This window comes from Protobothrops mucrosquamatus, unplaced genomic scaffold, assembly GCF_001527695.2.
Source record: "Protobothrops mucrosquamatus isolate PMUCROS unplaced genomic scaffold, P.Mucros_1.0 scaffold33, whole genome shotgun sequence".
In the NCBI taxonomy this organism is placed as follows: Eukaryota; Metazoa; Chordata; class Lepidosauria; order Squamata; family Viperidae; genus Protobothrops; species Protobothrops mucrosquamatus.
In genome coordinates this window covers 2126287-2153660 of record NW_015386417.1, presented here as the reverse complement: position 1 = coordinate 2153660, position 27374 = coordinate 2126287, and the positions used below count along the sequence as shown (strand labels likewise).

The following is a 27374-nucleotide window of genomic DNA, read 5'->3' as shown; positions in this document are numbered from 1 at the left end:
GAAGTTACAATGGCACTGAAAAAAGTGCCCCCCAAGCCACAGCCGAGCAAGACACCTGCCTGCCCGCCCGGCAGCACTCTTCCTCCTGTCCGAGGTTTTCATTGTTGTGAGCATTTCTGTTGAGGATTGGCAGCAGGGGTGGGGGAGTGTTTGGTTTTTATTCCCCCGTCTGCTGGGTGGTTGCAGCAGGTTTTGGTCACTTCACATGACCCTGGGACACTGTGACCGTCATAAATATGAATCAGTTGCCAAGCATCTGAATGTAAATCACAAGACCCTGGAGATGCTGCAACATTCCAGCTGATTGGAGAGTCTTCAGGGCTCAGCAGAAGCGCCAGGATCAGCGCCGAGCTCCAGCTGGAGCCTGGCGCGGATCCTGGCGCTTCCACTGAGCCCTGACAGCCCTGCAGCTCCAGCCATCTCTCGCTCAGGCTTGTGCGGTCTGCCACCGGTTCAGCTCATTCCCCTCCCCCGCTACCACTTTTCTAGGATGGTCGCGTACCACCTGCCAGGTGCCAATGTACCACAGGTGGTACCCGTACTACTGGTTGAAAAGCCCTGATTTAGATGGTTTACTAGAAAGAGAGCATGTTAATTACTGTAGACCAATTCTTTGATGGTCAGCAGAGAATTGCCTTACAGTGATGAGTAGAACAAATTTATTTTGGATGCTGTAATAGTTGTGTTTGAAATGGAGATAGGAATCACAAAGTTCCCAGGAGTAGACAACTTCCTGTCATCCATACAAGCAATAATCCAAACTAGTACAGCCAAGAGGCAATTAACATGGCTCCAATATTTGGAGAGTATCTTATCAACCAGAACTTAATGCTCCCTCCTAAATGGAATAAATTACATCCATAAAGCAGGAATTGTCTTTTTTTTTTCTCCTACCCTTTGAAATTTCTTTATTCTAGAAAAATTACTCCTGTTAGTTGGAACAATTTTAGATATTGTCTGTCTTTAAATTTAGTTAAGTGTTGCACCAAAGCTAGTCTCAATAGAGTTAAATATTTTTCAATTTCAGTATCTGTTACTTAAATCAGCTTCCTAACTTGAGAACTACCAGATGTTTGGACTTTACTCATTATTTCCAATTATGTAAACTGGTATTTGGTCATGAGACTGGACATATTGAAAGTTGAAGCAGAATACAACTGCATGGTATCAGACTTCTCCGCAGCAAGATTTTTTTGTTTTTCAGAAGACACTGGAAAAATATGTAATTAGCACTCTTTAAGCCAAACAATTTTTAATTAATGTTTATTACCTATTTTCAATATAGGCTAAAGTAGCCCCATTTTCCGTACATCTTTGACCTGCTTGAGCAAATGATGCAAATGTACTTCCAATCATGTAGCAGAATAAATAGTATCTTTTCCAGCCCTGGAAAGAGAAGAAGACAGAGAATGAAATCCAAGTAGCCTTTTTTGCTATAGCTATACAGCATTGTATAAAGATTTATTTTAACCATTACTTAAATTTGAAGGATGGCAAGCAAAAATTTTAATAACACAGTAGTATTATTACAGATACTACAAAAAACTTAAATGCAGCAGAAAACCAGCAACTCTACATTTATCTAATATCTCTTTCACACACAGAGACACACACACACACATACACACAGACAAACACACACATCTTCAAAGTTCAAATCTGACACTCTTTCCCTGACTAACAGAGTAACAGACTAAGTCATTTGTCACAAGGAAGGATGATTAATATCTGAGCATTGTTATAACTGACTCATCTGATCTCATGCTCTTTGCTCTGACCTTTCTCCTACTAGTTTCATGGTATGCATTCTATATTCTTTTTTTAAAAAAAGTGTGGAGGGTCACAGTGAAAATATGTTGAGAACTTATGCTTTTGAAGTAAAAGCAATAATCAATTTAGAGGGAGAGGGAGAAAACTCAGACAGATACAAAAATAATTCTGCTAAATACTTCCTTAAATGAAGTATGATATGAATTTAATGGATGAAAAGACACTTTCTAATTTTCTATTGGGATATCCATATTGTTATGAGTATGTTTTTAATAGAGATTAAAGTCATAAAACATTACCATGTAAGAGATAATATTTGTTCTGCTTCTGCTCTTTTTTTACCTATTTAAATACAAACCTCTTGTTGAAATATTTTTGAGGACATTCATGTGTAGAAATAGTTTTTAATATTATATAAAATATGGTTGCTCCCCCATTTTAAATTAATTGCCTTTACAATTATGCACCTATGCACGTTTAATAATTTGCTTTTAAGGTTATTTGTTTTATAACAATAATATAAGACATATTTTAATATTTTACTATATCACATCCAAAATATAGAAGACGGAATTTTAAAATTCCTTCAAGCAATCTGTGACACGTAAAGATGAATCAATAATCAGATAAAATTTTTAGTTTTGTTCCATTTTTATACTTACTGAACAAATTGCAGAGAACAAGGAAGAGTAACTACTTAGCACTTTGATCTCACAAATTTTCTACTTACTTTCGAGCACCCTTCATCAATTATATCCTTTTCTGGTGTTTGTTTTAAAGGTTTCCTTTTGCAAATGTATCCATATTCCGTGACACAAGGTTCATCTGCCCAATACCCATCCTGTGTTGGGCAGAAGGAGAAGAAACTGTTAGAATTCCTCTATCAATGTCCTCTGTCAAAGAGGTGATATGCGGACTTTCTCTTCAGGACTGATGGTTTGACATCTCTCTTTGTGGCTCACCAAGCTGAGTTGTTTTCCTGATAGCCCCTGGTCTTTCTTATCCATAAAATCTCAAAACCAATGAGGTAATCTCCACATATTAAACAGATGCATCAGGTACAATAGAAAATATCGAGGGGTGTGCTTCATAGATACTGGGTTATTAGAACAGAATAAAAATGATCAGCTTAAGCCATGTTGTTCTTCTAGACAGAAAGTTAAATGTTTATTGGAAGTCTTTGTCAAAATGTGCCCACTAAATGAGGACTATAACAGAGAAGCCCTCAATTCTGACATGCAAGGAGAGCCCTCAGTTATCTTTTTATTACAATTTAAGGGGGGAAAAAGTCTTTTTCTCCTAGTTTAGATTTATTATTAATTTGAATATTTTAAAGTTTCTGCCCTGCAAGGAGGTAGCAACTTTCACACAATTTAATTTTCTTGCTTTTATAGAAATAATATTTTTATTACTGAGGGAATTGAAATTATAGTAGCAAATTAAAGAAATAAAACAAAACACAGCTCTTAAAACTGCACTTGTGATGTCAGAAGTGGTGCAGATTATAGATTCCAAAGTTGAATCTCATGCAGTTTTGCCCGTTGCTGGTCTCCCAAAGCTTGTTTGTTCTTCTGCAGGTTCTACTGCCTTAAAGTAAAACAAAGCTATTATCCAATTCAGTATTCTCTTAATGACAAGACAGCTTTTCCAGCCTTACTATAGATACCAGAGAGCAAACCTGGGGCCCTCTATATGCAAAACATGAGTTCTAATCTCAGTTAATCTAAAGAAAGGTGGGAAGTAATTATCTAAATAAAATCATTATCTCAAAGGAGAACTATCATTCATCTTAATGAAATCATGAATGAATTACTACTCATCATGAGCAGCCTGCTGATTAGTGCTCTATACAATTAACTAGAGAGTTATTTAAAGTTAATGTGGGAACTACTATGCAGTAATGCAGATCCTAAAATCTTTTATTTTTAACACTGTAACTCTGCTTTTGTTTTCTATTATCCATATTGTTTTCTATTATCCATATTCAGCCATTTCTTATCTTCATTATCTCCACCCACCTGGTCATTTTGAGGTACTAACTATGATGATTCACCCTGCACAATATGTTCAATAAGCTTAAAAGATTCTCTCCATTCAACCAGTTGACTACATATAGTTGTCAAGTATAAAGAGGATTCTAACAATATTTAGTTAGAATATGATGTCAAAATTACATTTACCTTTCCTTTCATGACCACACAGTCTTCTTGCCTGTTGTTAGTATGTGTTGGCTGGCCACGGAGCCATTTGGTATATGTCACAGGACTCCCATCTGACCATTCAAAGAACATTTGGATCTTGAGATCATTCAGACCAATCCATAATTCATCACTTGGTTCTAATTCATTGCAGGTAAACAAAAAGTATATTAATATTTCCAACATACATGCCGCAATACATTTTTCTAAATAAACAATCAGCTATTTACATTTTTATCATTTATAGTTTACTTTGCATTTTAGTGAATGTTTTGATGTTTTGTTTAATATGATTTTAGTACATTGCAAACTATTTGAGAAGAATCGGTTAAAAAGATAATATACACATTTTTTAAAAAAAATTAAAACAACAATGCATTTTCCCACGATCCATATCAATCATGGATGCTGTCTCCTGTATTCAGGCATCCTGCTGGTTATGGAAGATCATTTGAGTCACTTTCTTCAATCTGGCATATTCCAGATGTGTCAGAATTACAATTCCCAGAACTCTCAGTCGGTATGATCAAGTGTCCTACAAATGATCTCAAGTATACAGGTTTCCCACTACTTCTTTCCTTCCACCTCTGGGTTATACACAAGGACAGCCACATTATAAGCTCCACTAGGTAGCCCAGACCAGGAAATCAACTCCACAGGAAGGTTATAATTACTCTTATTGAGACAATCTTGGAAGTCTGATTGTGCCCTCTTCCTTTTTATAGTTCAGTAAATCAGGGATGTCTCTGGCTGAGCCATTTCTGAATGTTGTTCTGAACTTTAAAAAAAATACTTCAGATCCTGTTGCCTGCATGACTCCATCAAGGTTACCTTCCTTAGTCTCAGCAAGCATTGCCCATTATGAACAATGAGAGAAATAGGTTAGAGGAAAGTTGTAAGGCTGTGTGAAGACATCTCTGCCTCTCCCATCCTGCCAATCAGTCCTCATTCCTGTGGATCCAGGAGTCTTTGTCCCATAAGTGGTATGTAAGGGATGGCTTCAATGAGACCCTTCCTCCACTGAATAGTACTGAAATATGAAGGGACTGCTTTTCAGTAATAATTTTCTAATGGGATGCCTTGTACATATTTTTTATATACTAATCAGTCATTAAACAAGAGGGGATACCTTTAAAATGTCCTGCATAGAAGAGTAATCAGCATAATAGGACTCTATGCCAGAATATAACAGGTGTTTCCTTTCCATGGGACTAAAATACTATGACTAAAATGTCCATGTGCAAATGATTTCCTCAGACTTGTACAAAATTCAAAAGAGCAGAGCACATTATGCTATTTGGCTTCCTGCTCTTACTGTCAATTTGATTGTTGTCTCATGACAGAGATACTGCTTTTTGAATTCCTGAAATTTTCACATGGTTTTCCTATTTGCTGTCATAACTCTGTCCCTACACTTCCTATTACTGACAATGGAGATATGCTGCAAGAAGCAGAATCCTTCTCTCAGGAATATTGTGGCCTATGCAAAAATTCTCAACATTTTCACTTTAACTGAAACAGTTTTCTAGATTTCAAACACATAACAAACATTGCACAAAAATACTAATTTTTCGCAACCCAATATGGTCCACCACAGTTGTGACTTCATATATGGAGAAATCCCACTGGTTTGATCTCCCTGATGGAGGCCAAATATGTTTACTATCTAATCATCCCAAGGAACAACATCTTCCAAATTAAAACTTCAGCATCATATTAAATTCTAATCTTGTAGTAGGGAAATCTTAATCTTGTAGCATGTGTTAACTATGGAACTTCAATATTTGTCTGCTGCTTCTTTAGTGTTATTTATTCTAGCTATTCAAAAAGCTTCACTGGTTGAGCATCAAATCTCCATTTAACATATAAAGCAGCTTTAAGCAAAATCAAATAGTCTAGTTGTCATGAAATATTTAGACCCATTGGCAGTGGTTCTTCAAAAAATCTATGCTAAAAAATTTTTTTCAATCATTTAATATCTGATCCTTTGAGCTCACATGCAAAAGTTGAACTTGTCACCTTCTATATCCAAAGGATGAATTGTGTTACTCAGTAACAATTCCTCCCTTGTAATTCCCCAAAGATCAGTAGCCATTGCTTGCCATGCCTTCAAGCAAAACCTTCTAATCGTGATGGATGGATGGATTGGATAATGTGCATGTGTTTAATAAAACCAATAGTCTGGTCTAAATATGCCACAAATTGAAGTGACAATGCAACAAAAAGCAAGAGTTTATTCAACAGCCAACTGAGAATTCAAACTTTGAATAGTACTTCCACTTCCTAGAGTTCTCAGACTAGTATCTTATAGAGAAAAAAAAATCTGTATTTTTTATTCTCCAAGTTCTTCTTCAATTGGATAAGAAAAAGATGCTTTCAATTTTTCTTTCAAAGGAAAAGAAAGCAGTATGAAATTCTCAAGGGTGGGAATAATGCTTTTGAACTTATTTTGTTCTACCAGTGTGTGTGTGTGTGTGTGTGTGTGTGTGTGTGTGTGTGTGTGTGTGTGTGTGTGTCCATGTGAATGTATAGTCTTCCTGTTTCCAACCAGGTCAATTAAGTCCCAAAGGAAAACTTTGCATGGAAATGATAAATCCGGGCAGGCCCAAATTTTGCAAAATGATGGGAAGTTATATAACCGAAAACTGTGACACCAGGTCCAGAATTCTTCACCAGCTCTAATAGTAAAGAAAGTTAAACTATCCTAACAACACTCTGAGAAAGAAATTGCAAGTTAGATTTCCACCCAGTTTGACTATGGATACTCCCTCAAAACACAGTTTCTCCGCAGGAATAAAGTCATTCCCACATTCATGAACATCTGCAGAATCACATACAGAAATTTTTGGAAAATCCTGCAAAGGGGCTGCACTTACAATTAAAATTCTTACTGGCAATGTTTTAATAATTTAAAACTGGGGCTGTCAAAATAAACCACTGCTGTTACTTTCACCCAAACCAACTATGTTTTTAAAAAGGACTGAATATTCACAGAACCCCATATTGATACTCACTGTACCCAAGCAGAGAAAAAATAAAACTGTACTCTTCCACGTTATGGATGCTCGCCAGGTCACCACCTTCCTTTCTACACAGATTAGAAGCATCTTGCCAGGAAGTAGTTTGTCTGCGAATCTTATAACACTGACCCACATAAAATATCCACCCTTCAGGGCAATCAGCTGGTATCCCAGAATCTGAAAAACACCACAACGCCAACAATAATCAAAGCACTGCTTAGTACTAATGCTGTACTAAGTACTTAGGCAGATATTTGTTAAGCCATTGATTGATTGCATTTATATGGCTTTCCACCTCAACCAAATGACTATAGTACTAATAAAGGAGGATATTTGTAGCTCTGGGTTGAAATGAAGGCTCTTTGGTACTTTCTGAGCTTGATGGTTTTCTTGCAAACATTTCATTACCCAAACTAGGTAACATCATCAGTAAGAAAACCAGCAAGAAAACAACCAAGCTCAGAGAGAACCAAGAACCCTTTAAGTGACTCTTGGCAGCATAAAAGTTAACTACAACTACAACCTTAAAGAAAGTGAAACAAAATACATTAAAAGTCAATTGAAGCCATAAAATGGCAACTAGACTAAAATATACTAGTATTGGTGTGCAACCTCTCAGCCATGCATTTTACCTACAGTATCTTCTTAATTGTCTGAATTACAAACCCATCATTTAATCAATACCAACTTGCTACTGTGGGATTCCTTAGGTTAGAACAGAAGAGGGGTGAGGTGGACATGGATAGAGCCAGAAGTTCTTTTCCTGTTATTTTTGGAAACAATCCAAAAGCAAAGAAGTTAGACTGAATATATTACTGATTCACCATCACCTTGATCGGAAAGGCATGTCATTCTTGGCAAGGACTGGAACTTGTCACACCCAACTTCCCAAAATTGGAGTAGAACTTATTAGTTCCAGCAGCAATATTATACCACTGTTTAACTCCGGTGACCAGACTATTGACATAACTAGGGAATCAGATAACTGGGAATTTCCCAAAGCAAAATACAAGAATGCTGAACTTGGAATTAGGAAGATATAATTAAAAAATGTATGTTAGTACTATCTGAATATGGGTACCTTAAAGCAGCTCATGAAATATTTGGAATTTGACAATGATTTAAGAACTCAGAGATGCCTGGGAGCATACTGAAGTGTTTAGTAAGAACTGGAGTACCAATGTGCCAGTAAAGAGATACAGAAAATATAATATTTTGCTGGAACTGGATTCTACTTGTCTTCATTGACTGCACTACAATCATGAAACTGGAGCATCTTTGGCAGCATTCACACAACATGCTTCCCTAGATCAAGGAGAGGTATTTTGCATTTTTTACATTTCCTGCTCCTGATTTGCTTCTATTTAAACTGGTAATTATAAGGAACTCGAACAAAGCCCAGGTTCACAAAACAATGTTAGCCAAAGTGGGATGTGTTTCATTTTTACATATATAGTCTGTGAACTTAAATTCTGCGATTTTCTCACTAGATTAATGTTCAGTCAACCATAGCTAACTGCATAAATAAACTTCATGAAAGAGTTGCTGCATGCATGATTTTTACCTTTTTTCTTTTGGTGCGGTTGAGCTTGAAAGGGGGAAACTGTCAACATTCATGCTGATTTGCAAACTGCTGTAGCAATCTTGTTTCATTTAAAATCATTTTAATAAAAATGGTATAAATATTTATTAAAATATAACCTAACGTCCTTTGACTTATGTCTAATAATTTATTATTAATAAGTATGTTTCTAAAAAAGAAATAGCTCAGTATATTGAATGTATGTATGTTTGTGTATACATGTACACACAAACACACACACAGTGTAAATATCCACTTACAGACACAAACAGAGAGCATATCTATACTGCATTTTAAAACTATTTTAGTCTTGTGTTCATGATTATCTGACACTAAATTGGCTTAAGAAAATACTGTCTAAAGTGGAAGACTTACATTATATTCAGTCCAGAGAGGCTGCCATATCAACTCATTGGAAATCTTATCATTTCAGTATAGCAAAACCCATAACTTTCCTTCCTATGGAAAGTCTTACTGACCATATATATCTTTACTTATTTCATGCATTTACAGAATTAAATTGAGGCTAGATACACAAAATGAAAAAAATCAAAATGCATACACAAACAGGCTATCAGCCCACTTTAAAATATACCTACTCCTCGCTTATGAACAATAATTGGGACCGACAACTCCATCATTAAGTGGTGCAGTCATTAAGTGAAACATCATGTCACCATGCCAACTTATGATGTCAATTCCAGCTGCAGTTGTTAAGCAAGTCACTGCATGTTATTATGTATATCATCATTGCTTGTTGATAACTGGCAGGAGATAAGGGTCTTGATAAGAATGGTGTGATCATCATAACTGTGGAATCATAATTTGGGCATTTCAGTTGCCAAGTACCCAAATTATGATCATGTGAACCATAGAGCCACTGCAACAACTGCAACTTCAAGGACCTGTCATAAATCACCTTTTTTAATGTCACTGTAATTGTAGAGATGACCAGGCTGAGTCCGACGGAGGGGGTCAAACCCATAATCAGTTTTGAGTCCTTTCATGCCCACAAGAGATCTAAGTCCAGCCCAGCTTGAATTCCATTGATTCTTATTTACTATTTATTTGCCTTGACTATTAGTAGTTCAGATTCTTAGAAAGAGCATAAGCTTTCAAAAAAAAACCTACATTCTTTTGAATGCCTAGATTTCCAGATTTCCCCGTGCTTGACAGTAACTCTGAATGGTAGCTGAACAAGTAATTGATAAGAGAGGATTACTTGTAAACATTATTGCTGCCCTCTTGAACTCTAATGTCTTCTAAAGCTATTTTTACCATTAATGCTAAAGTGACAAAGCAGCTGTAATATCTGCCTTTGAAGTACAAAGTTTCTAATTACAAAACTAAAAGAAATGTATGCAAATCTTAAATTATTTGTAAAATAATTATATAATGATATTTAATCATTATTTTTATTTATCTGAGCTATTCTGAGCTAATAAATTATTATTTATTTCTCTGGGTAAGAGAATATATCTATCTCCAGCATTGCATTGTTTCATAGATTTTTAAGTGATTAGAAAAACCATGAACTTGTACAACACTTGACTTTTTTTCTTTTTTTTTTAAGAAAATCCAAGGAAAAATAGGAAGCTCAGGGGAAAATATACTATTTTGAAAAAATATGCAGTATTTTGAAGCAATAACTTTCTATTTACAAGCAAGTGTTAGAACTTATGTGCTATTATGGCATTATTGATAATCACTGAAAACACTATAGAAGGGAACAATAATTAGTTCAGCTTAGGGGCTGTTTGTGCCTTTGCAAAGTAGTTAGTGAACTGCTGGGGCTGGCCAGTAACAAAGCAGTCAACCAAAGTAGAAAGAGCACTTGAGGTGACAATAGGGAGGAAAGTTTCTTGAAAATGGAAGCAGAAACATATACACAAATTTCGCATTTGTAATGAGAAGAGGTCAATACAGAGCAATGGCTTTTGTTTTTACCTTCCAAAAATGGTTGTGGGCCTGTTCAGGCAATGCAGAGAGAAAGCAAGCTAAAAATATGTTTAGGAAGAGACTTCTGGTCCTGCGTGGTAGCGACTGGTCATGGACTTGCAGACCGCCATACCCCTGCAGCTAATTTTCATCCTGCCTGGAGAACCTAATGGATCCAAGCCACCCCGGAGAGGTGGTGAAGAAAGAAGGGTGTCCCGGTGACTCTGGAATGAGACCAGTCATTCTGTTCATCTTGGGGAAAGCCTTCTAGCCTGACAGGAGAAAGGCTGTATTTCACCGTTCAGCCCAAGCTACTTGTAACCGAAGTCCAAAAGAACTAACCAGCACAACAGTAAACAGTGTGCTTGAAACTGGGTGAGGAATCTGATTTTCCCTTTTCTATTCTACACTTAATTTCCTGGAAAAGATCCCCAAGAAGCAAAATACCTCCGAAAGTGAAGGAGGGGGATTACCGCCCCATCTTTATACTAACGGAAGTGGTGAATTAAAATTTCCATGGAGGATCAAAATATATGGTAGTGAAATAAATTTATAAACTTGAAAGCTAAAATTTAACTTTGGACAAGTTTAAAATTGTTGAATGGTTAAGACTCTCATTTTAAAGACCATTGTTCATATTGAAAACTAAATAGATGCTGACATCTAGTGGTGGATGAAGATTATGACACTTATGATTTCCATAGAGAACTTGCCAAAACCTAGGAAAAGCTAATCTGTGTTTGTGACCTTCAAAGCTTTAATAACAAAGAACAGCTGTGACAAAAAAAGACAACAGTCTGGGCTGCAGACAAAGAGAGAATGATAAACTTTAGGAAAAAAATCTTGTTTGGATTACAAATATCTATTTAACCGGGACTCTAAAGCTATTTGCAGATAAGAAGGAAAACTACAAATTTTGGCCATCATGGATTAGAGACATGTAGATAGAACACACCAAGAAAACATAAATACCTCTCAGGAGGAGATATATAGTACACTGCAATTAATTCAAATAACACTGAGTTCAAATCACAAAGAAATCCAAAATAAATTTGAAAATATAAATCAATCTATTTCTAAGTTAACTCTACAAAAAAAAAACTTCCAGGAAACAACAATAGAGAAGGAGCAGACAAAACAAATAAGTGGACATAAAATTGAAAATAGAGATTCAAAGACGAAACTTACCAAAACAAGAAAACATGATTTAATCCTGGTGGGGAAAAATTTACAAGAAATGGAAAAAAACAACTCATCCCTTAAGACTACAAAATAAATCTGAGGACAAAAAAACAGATTGGATAAAATAGAATGTAAAGATGTTGAAAACATCAGAGAGAAAGGAAGTAATAAGAGAAGCAAAGAAGGAGAAAAAGAAAAAGATTTTCAAACATTCTATTCGATTTACTTCCTATACCTACAGCAACAGTCATGATATATGAAAAAAGTTTTTGATTCAGCAAAACACATTGATCAAGAAAGATACTGGTCAAAGGAAAAAGATTAAAGTAAAAATTAAGAAAATAGATGATGGGATCTACCAGAGAGAATATATAAAAAAGAAACATTTGTTTGAATATGGTTAAAGAAATAGAAAAGATTCTGAATACATATGTCATTCTAAGAGGGATGAATTCCTTAAATAATACTGCATGCTTTTTTTCCCCTTTTTATTTTATTTCTTGACATAAGTAATATAATACTGTTGAAATGGCTTGAAATGGTAATATAATACTGTTGAAATGGATGAAGGAAATGTTTTAGGTAATTAACTGAATTTATGGAAAATATAATGTATAAAAAAGAAAAATGTTTTGAATAAGAGTTAAAGGAATTAGATGACTAGACACATTAAATGAAATATTTAAAAATTAAATATATTTTTAATTATAGTTAAAAAGAATAAGAAATTTTGGGAATGAATATATATTAGCTTAGGTGGAATATATATTTTTAGTATTTTACTTTTTATGTTTCTTTACTCTTGCTCTCTTTTCCTTTTGTTTACTGTTTTTACCTTTTCTTTAAGAAATGTAAAAGTGTTGAGATGGTTTATATGGGAAAAATGGATTTAAATCTTTAAATACTGTATAATTAACTGTTGAGAAAATCTTAACCAGCAAGAATACTTTGAACTTTATGGGAGAAACAAATCTAAATAAGGACTGTAACAGGATATAAGATGAGGTAATCAGAATGATTAGATAGAAAAGAAATATTATATTGGTGTGATCCTTATTTCTAGGAATATTGGGGAAAAATCATATATGTAACTGTTATTTATCAAAATAATAAGAACTGTATTAATTCAAGGTTTGCAAAGAAGACATTTTGGGGGAAAAGGGAAATCAACTAAATGTACTATGTGGATTATGGATTATAGAAACCAATTGTTAATGATTTTTCTTTGCAAATGTAAACCTAGCAAACACACTGTTTACCAACTATTAAGTGATTTATGTTTTAAAAAATCAATAAAATATATGGAAAAAAATAAAAATAAAAATATGTTTAGGAAATACCTGGATCTGTTTTCAGGAAACACCAAGAAGAAATTAGAGTTTTCCTCTAATTGGCATGATACATTGGGATAATTAACAAATACGTTAAGCAACTGGATTTTTTCTGATCACTAGATCTGAACTTTCTTCTCTAGCTGGAAACCCTCTCCTCACCATATACCTGCTATGATAGGGAACTTCCATGTCTCAGGAGATGGGATCAGTAAGACCAAGGAGATCCTGGCCTCCATGAGCTTTTTTAGGTGATCTCAAGTTCAACCACATAATTGGACATACAACAAATCTTATTTTTGCATCAGAATCTTTGCCTTGCAATCTGGTTAGGGAGGGCATTTCTATCACTCTTTTGCCAGAATCATATCAGTCCTGGTCCAGAGGAGTTTGCCAGCTACCAGCAACCTCTATAAGACAAGAGGTATTCATCTCAACTACTGGTGGCATCTGATGGATCTGGGTGGTTCTCAACTATTCAGAAACTAAAGGAAATTTCCCAACAATCTGGCAGGCAAATTTATCAGGAACCTGATTGTCCACTGACAATGTAAGGCAATCCAGACTTTATTATTCACAAATGTCCTTTCTCTAATGGCCAGTCCTAGTTTGCTCCTTGGTTTACTGAGGATCTGGAAATAAAGGGGAAGAAGCAATGCATAGAGCATTGATGGAGGATGACAGAAAGAAAATCTGACCAAGTTTGGATATAGGCTATTTTTGGTCCTACAATATGGTAATACCGGCAAGGCTTCTTTTGCTTGTATTTATCTGGAAATATGTAAAAAAAAATATATCTACAGCAGTCCCTATGAGCAGAAGCTGCAAATATCTAAATTCCCCTTTCCCTTGATGTATCCACTGTGATCAGGAGCCAGGAAATGTACTGCGATAAAAATTCCTGCCAATGGAAAAATAGAATAGCCAGAAGTCCACTGCAGAATTGTTGTTATTGTTTTAATTTTAAACTGTGATTGAAAATAAATTGCAGAAAAGTCAGAAGTAAATAATCTCTACTCTTGAATGCAGCCACTCATGGGACCACAGATATTCACAGCTGTTTTCTGAATTGGTGCAATATCTTCTTTTGAAAATGCCCTAAATGCAAACTGATATGTATAGGAAAGCTGGGCTTCCAGAGTCAAAAAATAGAATACAGAAAGTTAATAGAGTCAAGAAAGGGATACAGAGAGTTAATAATGAGGAGCAGAAGGATGGGGGGGAAAAGGAAAAAACAAAAAGATTGTCTGTGGGATCAGGATGGGAAAGCACTAAGGAACTGTCCAGATGTTTTTCCACAAATAGCAAAGAGTCTGACTTCCTGTTGTCTAATTGTGCAATAGCAAAATACTTCCCTTGGCACCCTGAATTATTAAAGTGAAGAAACAAAGAAAGCTTGAAGGAACAATGACATTTTCACTTCATTTTCATGTTCAGTCTAATCCTAAGGTTAGACATTTGTGAGCTCAGATTTTTTAAAATCTAAATGGATGTCTTTAACATGCCTTGATAGATTTTACAGTTCCAGTAAAAAATAATGAAGCAATAGAAACCTGTGTGATGTGGTGGTTACGGGTCTAGGCTGGTATCAAAGACATCCGCCTTCTGCCATGGAAGCTCCTTCAGTGGCTAAAGAGATAGCCAATGTCTATCAGCCCAATCTATTACACAAGATTGGGAGATGGGCAATCGGAGAAAAGAATTCTTTCTACACCATCCTGAGCTCATGAAGATAACTTGGGATATAAATCTCATGACAAAATAATAAAAAATGATACCATAAGCCTAAATTATGCCTATCATACTTTTATATAGGAATTTATTGAAACAATTGCTATCATTGACTAGCACGGATGATATCTCCTAGTTTGGGTAATCAAATCTCTGCAAGAAAACAACCAAACTCAGAGACCACCAATTGTTATTACTGGAGGTTAGAGGCTTTTGCACATGATATAGTTGATTATATATTTCTGAGTTAGCTAGCATTAGTTCCTAAAGCTAGACTTTCCCAGGACTAGAAAATGTAAAGGCTTCTCTTGGTATGAGAGGACTCACAAATGCATTTTAAGAAAACTTGGAACACTATCTTTTTCCATCAAGGCAACACCAATTTTATCAATTTATCTCCACGTTGCATTTACTAACCTACCTGAAGGAATAATGAAGTTATTCAGAGAGGCATTTCCTTTTTTACAAATGTAACCAAGTTTTTTATCACATTCCAGGTTTTCCCACTTGGCAGCTCTACCAGGATTTAATGTTCCACAAATCTTCCCAGGCTCTGGGGAAGGGCTTCCTTCAGGAAACAAGTAGAAAGCAAAAAGGGCATTATTAACTTGCATAATTTTGTAAAACTTTATTGAACCTAATGGAGATGTGGATATGGGCAAGGCTGTGCAACTTGTTCAAAAGATCTTTAGAATGTGCAAGAGCCCATAGAAAGACTGGGCTCATATCTGCACAGCAGCCTGATAATATAGAGTCGCCCTATTATCTTTCTTGCTCTCCCTATCCTGCACTTTTCTTCTCTAAGTTGTGTGTTGGAAACACAAAGTAAAGGCAATGGCATTCCACACTGTCCAAAGAACAAATTTTGTTAGTTTTTCTGTGCATGTTAGAATTGAAGACAGGAATTAAAGCATTCAGAAAGAGTAGATGGAAGGGAGAAATATACCAACTCCTGTGGAAACCATTTTATTTATTTATCCAAATATAATAGGAAATTAGGTGTCATAAGATTTTAATGCAAAAACAAATTAAATTTAAAATGTATATGTTAACATAAAAGAGAAAATTACCTGGTGCCCAATTTAGATATCTTAAAGGATAGCCACCACTCCATTGCCAACCACTGTTGAAATCCAAACTGTTAAGACCAAACCAGAGTGCAGTATTCAAATTAGAAGTGAACCCTGAAAAAGTATCAACATAACAGAATAACAGAACTGGAAGGGACCTTGGAAGTCTTCTAATCCAACCCCCTGCTCAGGCAGGAAATCTTATACCATTTCGGACAAATGGCTGTCCAATCTCTTCTTAAAAACTTCCAGTGTTGGAGCATTCACAACTTCTGGAGGCAAGTTGTTCCACCAATTAATTATTAATTGTTCTAACTGTCAGGAAATTGCTCATAGTTCTAGGTTGCTTCTCTCTTTTATTAGTTTCCATCCATTGCTTCTTGTCCTGCCGTCAGGCGCTTTGGAAAATACCTTGAATCCCTCTTCTTTGTGGCAGCCCCTGAGATATTGGAACACTGCTATCATGTCCCCCCTTGTCTTTCTCTTCATTAAACTAGACATACCCAATTTTAACAACATTTAGCAATGCATCTATTTCAGGAATATACACTGAGTAGCAAGCAGCAACAATTACAATTTATTGGGAGACATAAAACATACACTTAGTTGCTTCTCATATTTCTTCAACCACAACTCTATAAAACTTGTATGTCCTAAATTGTTTATGGTAGAAGAATACTAAGAGTGCCACCTACCCTGCCAAGTCACTGCACATTCACAGTTCATGGTGGCACCTCTTCTGAGCAATTGTGAGTCCTGGTTTTCCAGAACCACCAATAACAGGAAGATAACAATAGACAGATAATAACCCTGGGCATGCCAATGCTTGCTATAGGTAGGATTGGGAATAAAATGTTATGGCATCCTCTTTATTTTAAGTCTGATGTACTATATGAAATACTACAAAATATTAATGGACTTTACCTGTAAGGTACGTTTGTTCATGTACTTCTGTAATACCCAACAAATTGGCATCTTGTTGCTGGCAACTTTTACTAGCTTGAAACCAGGTTAGAGCAGCATCTGAGTTTATTTGATACTGGACATTTGCCACAGGATCTGTAATCCAATAGATGTCTACAACAGCTGTTAAAAGAAAGATATATCCATATTTCATACTTTTAAAACAATATCATACTAAATATTTCATTAAGACTAAAACCACATTCATAAAATTGCCTTAATAACGGTAATTTAATTTTCACTCAGTACTGTGAGGATTCTTCCTATATTTCAAAATAAAATTATTTGGTCAAGCAGCTAAAAAAAGCATAAGACTTTACTACCCAAAGACTAAATGTCTAAGTAATGGTTTATACAGAGAAAAGAGGCAATTTTGCACTAATGTCTGAAACTGGTACATTCCACATATGTGAGTTATCCCTCCAGGCTTCCCCATACCATTTTTCTCTAGATGTATTAGACTATGGCTTCCATAATTTATTTACTAATTTTTGCCTTTGAGTCAACCTTGCCTCAAGTCCATGTAGTGGGAATATTAACAGAGCTGAAGAGAATTCTGAAAGGCTGCACGAACCATAGGTAGGTGCCACTGAATCACAGTCAACTTCTGATGAATCCTTAAAGAAAGGGTAACACTGTCTGTATTTATGTATTTAATAACAGCCTTTTCTCCATTTAGGTTTAAAGCCTAATTTCATTAGAACATAGCATATTAAACATTAATTAGATGTGGAAACAAGTTGTAGTTAAGTCACAAAATCTTTTATTTTTACTCTGACTGAGCATAATATAATGAATATGTTCACAGCAGTTCAGATGAACAAATCACCCCTTAGTTTGACAAATGAATCATAGAGCTACAACTTCTGAGTTTTTCTGCTACAGGGCATTTGTCATAGGGGCTAAGATCAAGTAATTAGAAAGAAGAAGAAAGTCTATGGAGATTCTCACTCATCCAGGTCATGGTTGTCTCGTGAGCTTCTCATCCAAGAAGCTTTTTCAGTTCTGAAGAAGAACCGAAGAAGAACTGAAGAAGCTTCTTGGATGAGAAGTGAAGTGTGTTTAAGGAAAAAACAAAGTCCAGTTGCCTTTTGAAAAAGAGCCTTTGGGAGAAGAAAGCTTATTGCTAATTCACTAATAAAGAAGCCTTCTGCAGAACAATATCTCCATTACATTAATATTAACCCCAAAAAGAAGAGGCAGTAATGAAATGTTTTCAAATGAAAGTTCTTCAATTATAAAATTCAGGAAGGAGATCAGAGTTATCTGTCACGCTTCCTGTACGCTAGACAGTTTTGCAAGAACATACAGAACAAAAGACAATGTGCAAAACAAATATGTCAAAAGATCAGGATGCAGTTCCACTTTTTCCTGAATTAGCCTTCACCATCTAAACAATGCTATAGTTGTTGCTTATCATACAACCCAAATACATACTAGTAATGAGTTATATATTATGCTATATAGTATGCTTATAATAAATGTTCTGCCCTTAATTGATGGTTTACAATGTAGTGTCTAATCATATTGCATATAAATTACATACATATTACATTAACTACACTGACTCCCTAATACTGTTTGAATCATTACAACATACTTTATGTGGCCCTGATCTAGAATACATCCAGGAGCATCAACTGGTCCACAATGCAGTAAAGTGAGTAATTATGTCTATATAACTCTGTGAATTGAAATAGCTCACTGAGCTTCTGGATGCAACCCCAAGATATTGGAGTTGGTTATCATCTATAAAGGCCTATATTGTTTTGTGTGGGCATCTGTGTGTGTGCCTGTGTGTATGTGTGTGCATAGACATGTATGCTTTTGAGTTATTATTGACTCTTGATGACTGATTGGACAAGTCCCCTGCAAACATGAGACTGGAACTCACTTTCTGCTGCTTCCTTGTCTTGTACCTTAGCTACTACACTAAACTGGTCCTTTCCCAGTACATTGCTTAGAAGAGGGCTAATTGTGAAACTTCCTGCTCCCAAATGTATTTGACAGTCCCTCATGCTCCAACAGAATGAACACCTGGTTCCTTTACTGAAGTAATGTCAACTTATGGATCTTAGAAGTATGCCTTCTTAGTAGCACTTTGTTTTGTTTTGTTTTAACAATCTTCATCCATCTTCACAATTGTTCCCAACCTTTTCAGAAAGACAGTCAAGACCTAATATTTTCCCCAGGGCTCAGGCTCTGGATGAGTAAATTTTCCAGTTGGATAAGCTATATGCTATACTGAATTCTGATAACTCTTTACTGCTTTAGTTGCTATTTAATTGTATGTGTTATTTTCTATGTGTTTGGTATGTGGTGATTTTTGCTTACCACCCAGAGACACTCTGTATGTATTCTCTTACTAAACAAACAAATATTAGTCTTCTTTTTTTTAAAGTATTTCCTCTATAAAACAGTGTTACATAGTTACCTCACATCTTGATTATTGCAAAGTGCTCTACATCAAGCTGCTCATGAAAAGGATCCAGAAGCTCCATTTGATCCAAAATGCAGCAGCCTACATGGTTTTGTGCAGGCCTAGGTAAATATATGTGCCACCTCTCCTGCGGGAGCTGCATTGGCTGCCAATTTGCTTCTGGGTACAATTTGCGATGCTGGTTAAAGCCCTTCATGGCTTGGGACCAGATTATCTAAAGGACCTTCTCTCCCCGGTTACATTTATCCAACCCACCAGAGTGGGAAGGCAGGGAAAGTTACAGGTCACCTCTCCTAAGGAGGTACATCTGGTGGGACTCAGAAGAAGGACTTTCTCTGTGGTGGCTCTGCCCCTTTGAAACATCATCCCAGCAAAGATTAGACTGGCCTCCACTTTGATAATCTTTTGCCAACTGGCCTGGGGAACCCAGAGTGGGATAGAGCCTGTCAATTGGCTTGTTTGACTGATTGCTGTCACCATATGAGGTGAGGTGATATTGTTTTAAGATTGTATATTGGGTTTTTAATTTTTGTAAGCTGCCCAGAGTCACTGAGCACGGTGGTTGACCATATAAATGTTCTAAATAAATAAAATAAATAAGGACAAGAAGCAACGGATGGAAATTAATCAAGGAGAGAAGCAACCTAGAACTAAGGAGAAACTTCCTGACAGTTAGAACAATTAACCAGTGGAACAACCTGCCTCCAGAAGCGATGAATGCTCCAACACTGGAAGTTTTTAACAAGAGACTGGACAGCCATTTGTCTGAAATGGTATAGGGTTTCCTGCCTGAGCAGGGGTTGGACTAGATGACCTCCAAATTCCCTTCCAACTTTATTATTATTACTATTATTATAAATAAAAACAGTGAAAGTCAGGTAAGAGAAGTGATGGCCATTAATCTAATAATTTTGGCTGCAGGAGAACTCTCCTATTTCCTTCACATTACTATTATATATATATATATATATATATATATATATATATATATATATATATATATATATATATATATATATATATATATATATATATATATATATATATATATATATATATATATATATATATATATATATATATATATATTACGTGGGAGAAAACCCAAATAACCAAAGACCTACATATCAGCCCCAAGAATGTTACATGCATTATGACATCTTCATGCAAATTGTGTCATGTGCATCATTTGTATAATGACAACATAGCACATGCAACATCACTTGCTCCACTCCCATTCTTATGAATAATAGGCTGAGCAGGGATCTTAGTAAATTCCTCTGAAGATATATTGCATATAGGAATAAATCACTGGTATAAACAGTTTTGTCCATGATAATAATATACCCAAGAAAGATGAAGTTTAATTCATTTTTAATTGATAGAGCAGAGTATCTTTTGAACCTAGTATGATGATGTAAAAATAATAAAACATGAAAAAATATCTTTATCAACCATGGGTGGTACTTTTGTTTGCACTTCATATTAAACAATTAAAAATCCCTATAACTTTTCAATTAGTTAAAACTTTTAACAGAAACATAGTACCATAATAACACTTCAGGATCCAAACTTTTCCTGAAAAATCATTACCTTTCAGAGGACAGAATCCATATTTCTTGTCTTTATTATAATCCCTTGTAGTTGAACACCATAGCAAACCATCAGTCCTTCCTTCAATTGTACATGTTGCATACCACTTGGTAGAAAATCGAAAAGGGAATACACAAGGAGCCCCATTGCTGTTGCCTTTTAAGGTAAATAAGTCTGGAATGAAGGGAAGAAAAAACAATTAAATATAATTTACATATTTGTAAGAAATGCTCATTCCTAGAGAGAACGAAAAAGAAAAGTCCTCCTCAAAGCTAATGGTGGGGTTTCCAAAGTGAACACTGTGAGATCTTCAATATATCTCTACTTTCTGCATACACGATTGTGTACAGAAATGGAAGTTAGCAAGAGTAGTGTGATATCGTTTTTTGGATCTGCATGACAGTATGAAGGACTCCACTATTTGGTACAGAGAGCCAGTTCTGTGTAGTGGTTAAGGCAGCAGGCTAGAAACCAGGAGACTGTAAGTTCTAGTCCAGACTTAGGCACAAAGTCAGCTGGGTGACCTGGGGCCAGTCACTCTCTCTCAACCATAGAAAGCAGGAAATAAAATCTTGCCAAGAAAACTGCAGGGACATATCAAGACAGTTACTAGGATTCAGTACTGACATAATGACACAGACCGCATACACAAACATGCAGGCACACATAAACACAGCAAAAACAATTTGGCATGCATGGAATTGCCAAATTTCAGTGTGATTCTATAATAGATCTCTCAGCATTACTCTACTGTTTTCTGCCTACTCACCTTACAACTGTCTTCTACTTTACCAATTTCTTTTTCATGAAATTGAAAGGAAAAGATTGAACATTAAATGTAAAAGATATTTTGGTGGAACATTGAAGTGTATTATTCAATTTTAATTCTGCATATGACTTAAATGAAGAAATGAGGAATCAGAAGCCCTGAACAAATATCTTTGGTCAGGTATAACTAAAAGTGCATAAGAGAACATTTGATTATAAACAGCTTATTTAGAGTATGAATCAAACAAAAAAAAGTTCAAGTCTTCTTTTGCTTCAGTATTAAATATTTACTATAGTAGAGGCAAATATGCTAAAATGACCAATGAAAAGATAATAATTCATATTGATTTCAAGGTTTAACCTTTAATAAAACAAAGATGAAATCTTTTGAGACTACTTCATTTGAAATGTCAGAAATTTTAACATCTTCCAGTAAGTACTGTAGTATAATTTGAAACGAACTACAAAAACTGGGTGGAATATCTGAGATTTGACCAACTTTGAAAAGCTTATCACACCAAATTTAGAACATTTGTTGTATGTGTTTGTGTGTGTTATGTGTATGCACAACATCTTACAGAAATATGTTTCAGAGACTGAACAACTCAAACAAATACATAATTTAAATGGACAATTTATAAGCAACATCAATGGGGTAAATGTATTTGCTGTTAATATTACACTCAAATAGATTGATTTTCCCCTTTGGAATATTACTCCATAGTTGATTGCCAAATGTATAATATATATTGAAAATAACTGTTGGAAATATAAAAATTAGTTTTGAATCATTATGGTGGCAATGCCAGAAAACTGGGCAGCTCTGCAACATGATTAATTTTAAAATGAAACAAATTTTAAATTCTGACTTTCATTTTCTGTCCATTTTTTTTCTGTGAAGTCAGATCTCATATTCCTATGAAGTATACTGAGCTGACTTTATATCAGAGCATCACTGAGATAACTATGCTTTTCCATGAAAATTACATCTCATCCTTTCACTGGAAGTCTGTCAGAGTAAACTTCGAGATATACATCTGTCTTACAAATACTTTTGTACCTAAAAATAAGTCTGATACTAACTTTAATTTAATTTGGAATCTCTTTAAGTATAATTCTGCCTTGCCACAACCAAAATTTGTGTTTCTTTCAATATGAAGTTTAGTCCGATTGGCCAATATGTTATGGATGGATTGCTTCATATTAGTTAAAAATAATACATTCATTCTAATTATTTTGCCAGTTAATTGTTATTACTTTGATATTTTTATCAACTTCTAATGTGATTCTAATATTAGTTCGTTAAGAGTTCAAAGTGCACGAGATTTTATATGTCCTAATCTAATGTGATTTGTAAGAATAACTGTGGATTTCTTTTTTTCTTTTAATGTTGTAATTTTTAAAGGATTTTTAATATTTTGTATATTTTAATGTATTTTTATTTTTTGTCTTTTAGAAAACATAATGGATAGATAGATAGATAGATAGATAGATAGATAGATAGATAGATAGATAGATAGATAGATAGATAGATAGATAGATAGATAGATAGATAGATAGATAGATAGATAGATAGATAGACGGACGGACGGACGGACGGACGGACGGACGGACGGACAGACAGACAGACAGACAGACAGACAGACAGACAGACAGACAGACAGATAGATAGATAGATAGATAGATAGATAGATAGATAGATAGATTAATTTTTGCTTGATGTGCCTCTATCTTTAGTTTCTTTCTTTTTTTACCACATTCTCTGGACCTCATTGGATTCAAGAGGGAGCAAGCAAGCAAGCATGCACAGTTTACCTTCATAGCCCCGAGAGCATAAATCATCTTTAGTTCCATGGACTTTCCATCTACTCCACGAGCCTGATCCTTTGTAGAGCATAATTCTTTTTTCATTTTTGTTGCCATAGTTGAAATACAGGTTTGCCTCATGAATGGCAAAAAGTGTGTCATTTCTGCACTCCCATTTCTGAAGACTACTTGTTGAATTGCATGGGTAGAGTTCAACTGGTGTCCAGTCAATTTTTGAAGCTACTCCCAAACATAATTTCTCAGAAACACTCATCAACTGGTACCTGGAAATCCACTTGAATTTCTGTGCCTTGGCTTCATAACTACAAGCAGCCGTTGTAACATAGGTGGCCGCCTGAACATATACACAGACTTTATGGTCTTCATTATATATTAGAAATGTGCTTGTATCTATAGATATAAAAATAAGTTAAAGCATAAATAAAGCAAACACTGGCCATAGAATTGGTTTAAAACAATTAGTTGTGCGTATCACTGAATTAAATATATCTTCCAGATTAGAAGACTGAATATACAACTCCTAAATAGACAACTTTAAGGAAGGATTAACACATTGAATTTGAGCATGCTAAACTTTCACAGGATTGGTGGACTTAAATAAAATTAAACAGTATAATCACTATTAACAGCTAAATTTCTGATCACTGTTTTGCAAATTGTAATAAACCATAATAAATTTCTTCTGGTGAGATTATAATACCTATCTGTTTTCCTACAGACCATAATATAAAAATGTGTTATTCCTACCTGGAAATTTAAAATACTATTTTAATTTTATTATTAAAATAAATAATAATTATTAAATTTGTTAAAATAATAAATAATAAAATAAAATAATAATATATTTTATTATTATTGAACTCCAAAAATATGGATAACTAGTAGGTTTTGGTTTGCTTTGATTGTATTGCCAGATAAAGTAAAGCCAGTTTTTATTGTCTATATTTATCATGTAAGTAATTCCTAAATAAATTGCACTACATTATACATTATATTTTCTTCCTGAAAACAGCTTTTCTGCAGAGTTATGACCTTGAAATTTTTCTGTCTCAGTTAAAAGTTTGGCCTAGAGTTATCTCATCCATAAACCAATTTCCGCCCCTTGTTCTGTTTGGCTTAAGCCATTAGGAAACAGAATACAGCTGATGAGAACAAACTCTTGCTGTTTGACAGTTGGTTTTTCTTACTGACAATACCAGGAAATATATAATTATCACCAATAGTGATAAAGCTTACTATTGCATTGTTCTAGCAATACTCAATTTAGTTAAGCAAGCTAATACTGTATATGCAGTGTTTGCAAAATGTCCTGTAAGAGGGTCCAGTTTTATAGATCATTCTTCTATACTGGTCTATGACCATAAAAAATATTGGTTTGAAGCTAAAAGGAGGGGAGAATTTCACGAATTCTGCCTTGAACTTCCAGAAGAAAGGCAGGATGCAAATGTGATGGTGATGATTGTGGTAATGACCCAGACAGTGGCATGATAATGATTATGGTAATGCATGTGTGAAAGAGATACTTCAAAATGCACAAGGACATCTTCTCAGGATGTCTTGTAAGAAACATATCTTTTTTTTTAGGCTTGGGCAAGTGTCTGAAAAAAGACACAGCTATTTTAAAGAAGTCCTGTGCTTAAACTCACACTCAGTCACAATCTGAAATATCTCTTCCAACTAATAAAAACATCTATAATGATAAGAATAACCATAATCCAAACATTATATACAGGACACTATGCATTTTGCTCCTCCTTTCAATTCCACGGAATTATAATTAAGAAGTTGAGAAGGTACTATATTCTTTTTAAGATTTTACTGAAAACCAAACCTACTTTTATTAATTACAGAAATATGAGTCTGTGTACTCATCCTTGTTTCCAAATGTTATGTTTCTGCTGCAAGATGTATCTGGCACATTGTATTCTATAGCAGCCAGGTTTTGCTGGTTCTGTCCATAATCCAAACATTATATACAGGACAATGTGCATACCAGCAGACAATGAAAAAACTATCCCCAGGAAAAAGTTATAGAACAGCTGTGAAAATAAGTCCTCCCTTCCTTTCTCCAACAGCAGGAAAACTATAGATTGTCTTCAGGGCTATACTATACAAAAAAAAACAAAACAGTGTTTAATGTTCAAACCAATTATGAGCTCCACAGCTGTCCACACAACAAAATAGAATATAACCATCTCAGCTTGTTCTTTGGGATATTCATGAGTTCTGCATAGGCAAGCAAACTTTTGCAAGGAAGATACCAGTTGAGATTCCATGTAGAAGATTTCACAGAAAACATGAGATCAAGGTAAGCAATGTATTTTTTTTATTCCTCCTTCTATTGATTGAAGCAGCTTTGCACACCAGGATTAACTAAGGCTGCTAATCATGAGGATAATTGCATATTACTTTTATTTACAGAGATATATGCTTGGAAACACAAGCAAGACAATCCTTCAGTTCTACTTTGGAGCTTCTCATAGGCATCTTCATGGCTCTCATGGGCTAGATGAGTCTCTGGACAAATCCAGCATTTTTGGATGCATAGAATACAACATGCCAGATACATCTTGCAGCAGAAACATAACATTTGGAAACAAGGATGAACACTTCTGTATTTAATAAAAGTGGGTTTGATTTTCACTAAAATCTTAAAATAATATAGGACATTCTCAACTTTTAAATTATGATTCTATGGAGGTGAAAGGAAGAGCAAAATGCTTTTCAAACATTTAGCTAATGCATTAAACAAAATATAAGGTATCTTTGCATTACCCCAATTTCTGAAAATCTTAAAATCTATCCTTTGTAATCATGTACAAAGTAGTCATTTAAATAATGATTATAAATCAATATTTCCCAATGACTTCAAATGAGATTATCCCCCCAAAAAATAGCCATGAGGTTGTAGTTTTAAAGTAGTAGGAGCTAATTTTATAAGAGATAACTATTTTTGCCTTTAGAGTTAGAAACATTAAAGTTACTATTTCTTTAAAAACTTACTCAACCCATGTAAAACTGCAACAGAATGGCTAACTAGGAGTGAAATGTTCATTTTTTCTTGATACAAATCCATATTTCATGCAACATGAGTTTATTCTGGGTTTATTACAATACCCGCCTATTCTCCAGTCTTCAATTACTGTATTAGTGGTGGTGGTGGTGGGGGTATTTTATTTAATTTTCAGACAGCCAAATGAAGATTTGGCAGATGAAGCCCGGTGTAATGGAAACCTCACCTGGGTTATTTAAACCGACCCTCTTCCCAACCTATTACTACCATTAGGGTTAAATCATTGCATATCAATTTGAAATATATACTCTCCTATGTGGGGGGGGGGAGAAACTATTTTTCCTATATAGGAGAAATCCTATGCTGTTTCATATGAATACGCCATTCATGGCAAAGATTTGAGACCCACTTACCCACAAGCGAAACTGTGCTGTGAAGAGCAGAAAGAAAAAAGAGAAGCAAAGAGATGATCATTGCTAGCTAGTCTCCACTCTCTTCCTTTCAACCAGGATATGTCATATCATGGGCTCCTTTTGTAGTCCATCTTATTAAATCCAGCCAAGAGAAGAGATGGGCTCATTTCTGAGAACTGATAGTTCTGTGGGTACATTCTGGAGCTCAAATGATAAGGAAATGTGCTTCCGCATTGAGCATTTTGGAATAACAGGAATCTGCCATTCAAACTTTGCTTCCATAAGCTAATTTCACTGCTGATGGGAGGGGGTTGGGGCTTCCATAGAGTCACAGGTGATAAAGCAATGATTGTTCAGCATTTTTTCACCTCTGGGATTCTGAAATCAAACTAGAAGCTATTATTCACTCTAGGAAGAGGGCAAGATTTTCACCATTCTTATGGAAAGAGATGAGTTAGGGATGCACTGTTTCCACCAAGAAATTTATTTTGGAAAGCTGATTTTAAAAAAGAAAAAGGCTGTTTTTGCCTTTTAG

General features: G+C 35.0%; 1 protein-coding gene across 1 annotated transcript in view; it reads right to left on the bottom strand.

Annotated features, from left to right (window-relative positions):
• Nucleotides 1–27052, bottom strand: part of MRC1 (mannose receptor C-type 1) — a 68536-nt gene extending 41484 nt beyond the window's left edge. Inside the window, exons 1-10 of the mRNA XM_015811223.1 lie at nucleotides 26840–27052; nucleotides 23402–23803; nucleotides 20819–20992; nucleotides 16747–16908; nucleotides 15823–15936; nucleotides 15174–15320; nucleotides 6983–7165; nucleotides 3951–4108; nucleotides 2501–2611; nucleotides 1271–1386 (exon numbers count right to left, since the gene is read on the bottom strand). Of these exons, the coding sequence (XP_015666709.1) occupies nucleotides 1271–1386; nucleotides 2501–2611; nucleotides 3951–4108; nucleotides 6983–7165; nucleotides 15174–15320; nucleotides 15823–15936; nucleotides 16747–16908; nucleotides 20819–20992; nucleotides 23402–23803; nucleotides 26840–26900 (1628 nt within the window). The 5' untranslated portion in view covers nucleotides 26901–27052. The remainder of the gene's footprint in view (nucleotides 1–1270; nucleotides 1387–2500; nucleotides 2612–3950; nucleotides 4109–6982; nucleotides 7166–15173; nucleotides 15321–15822; nucleotides 15937–16746; nucleotides 16909–20818; nucleotides 20993–23401; nucleotides 23804–26839) is intronic.
• Between the last annotated feature and the right edge of the window lie 322 nt (nucleotides 27053–27374).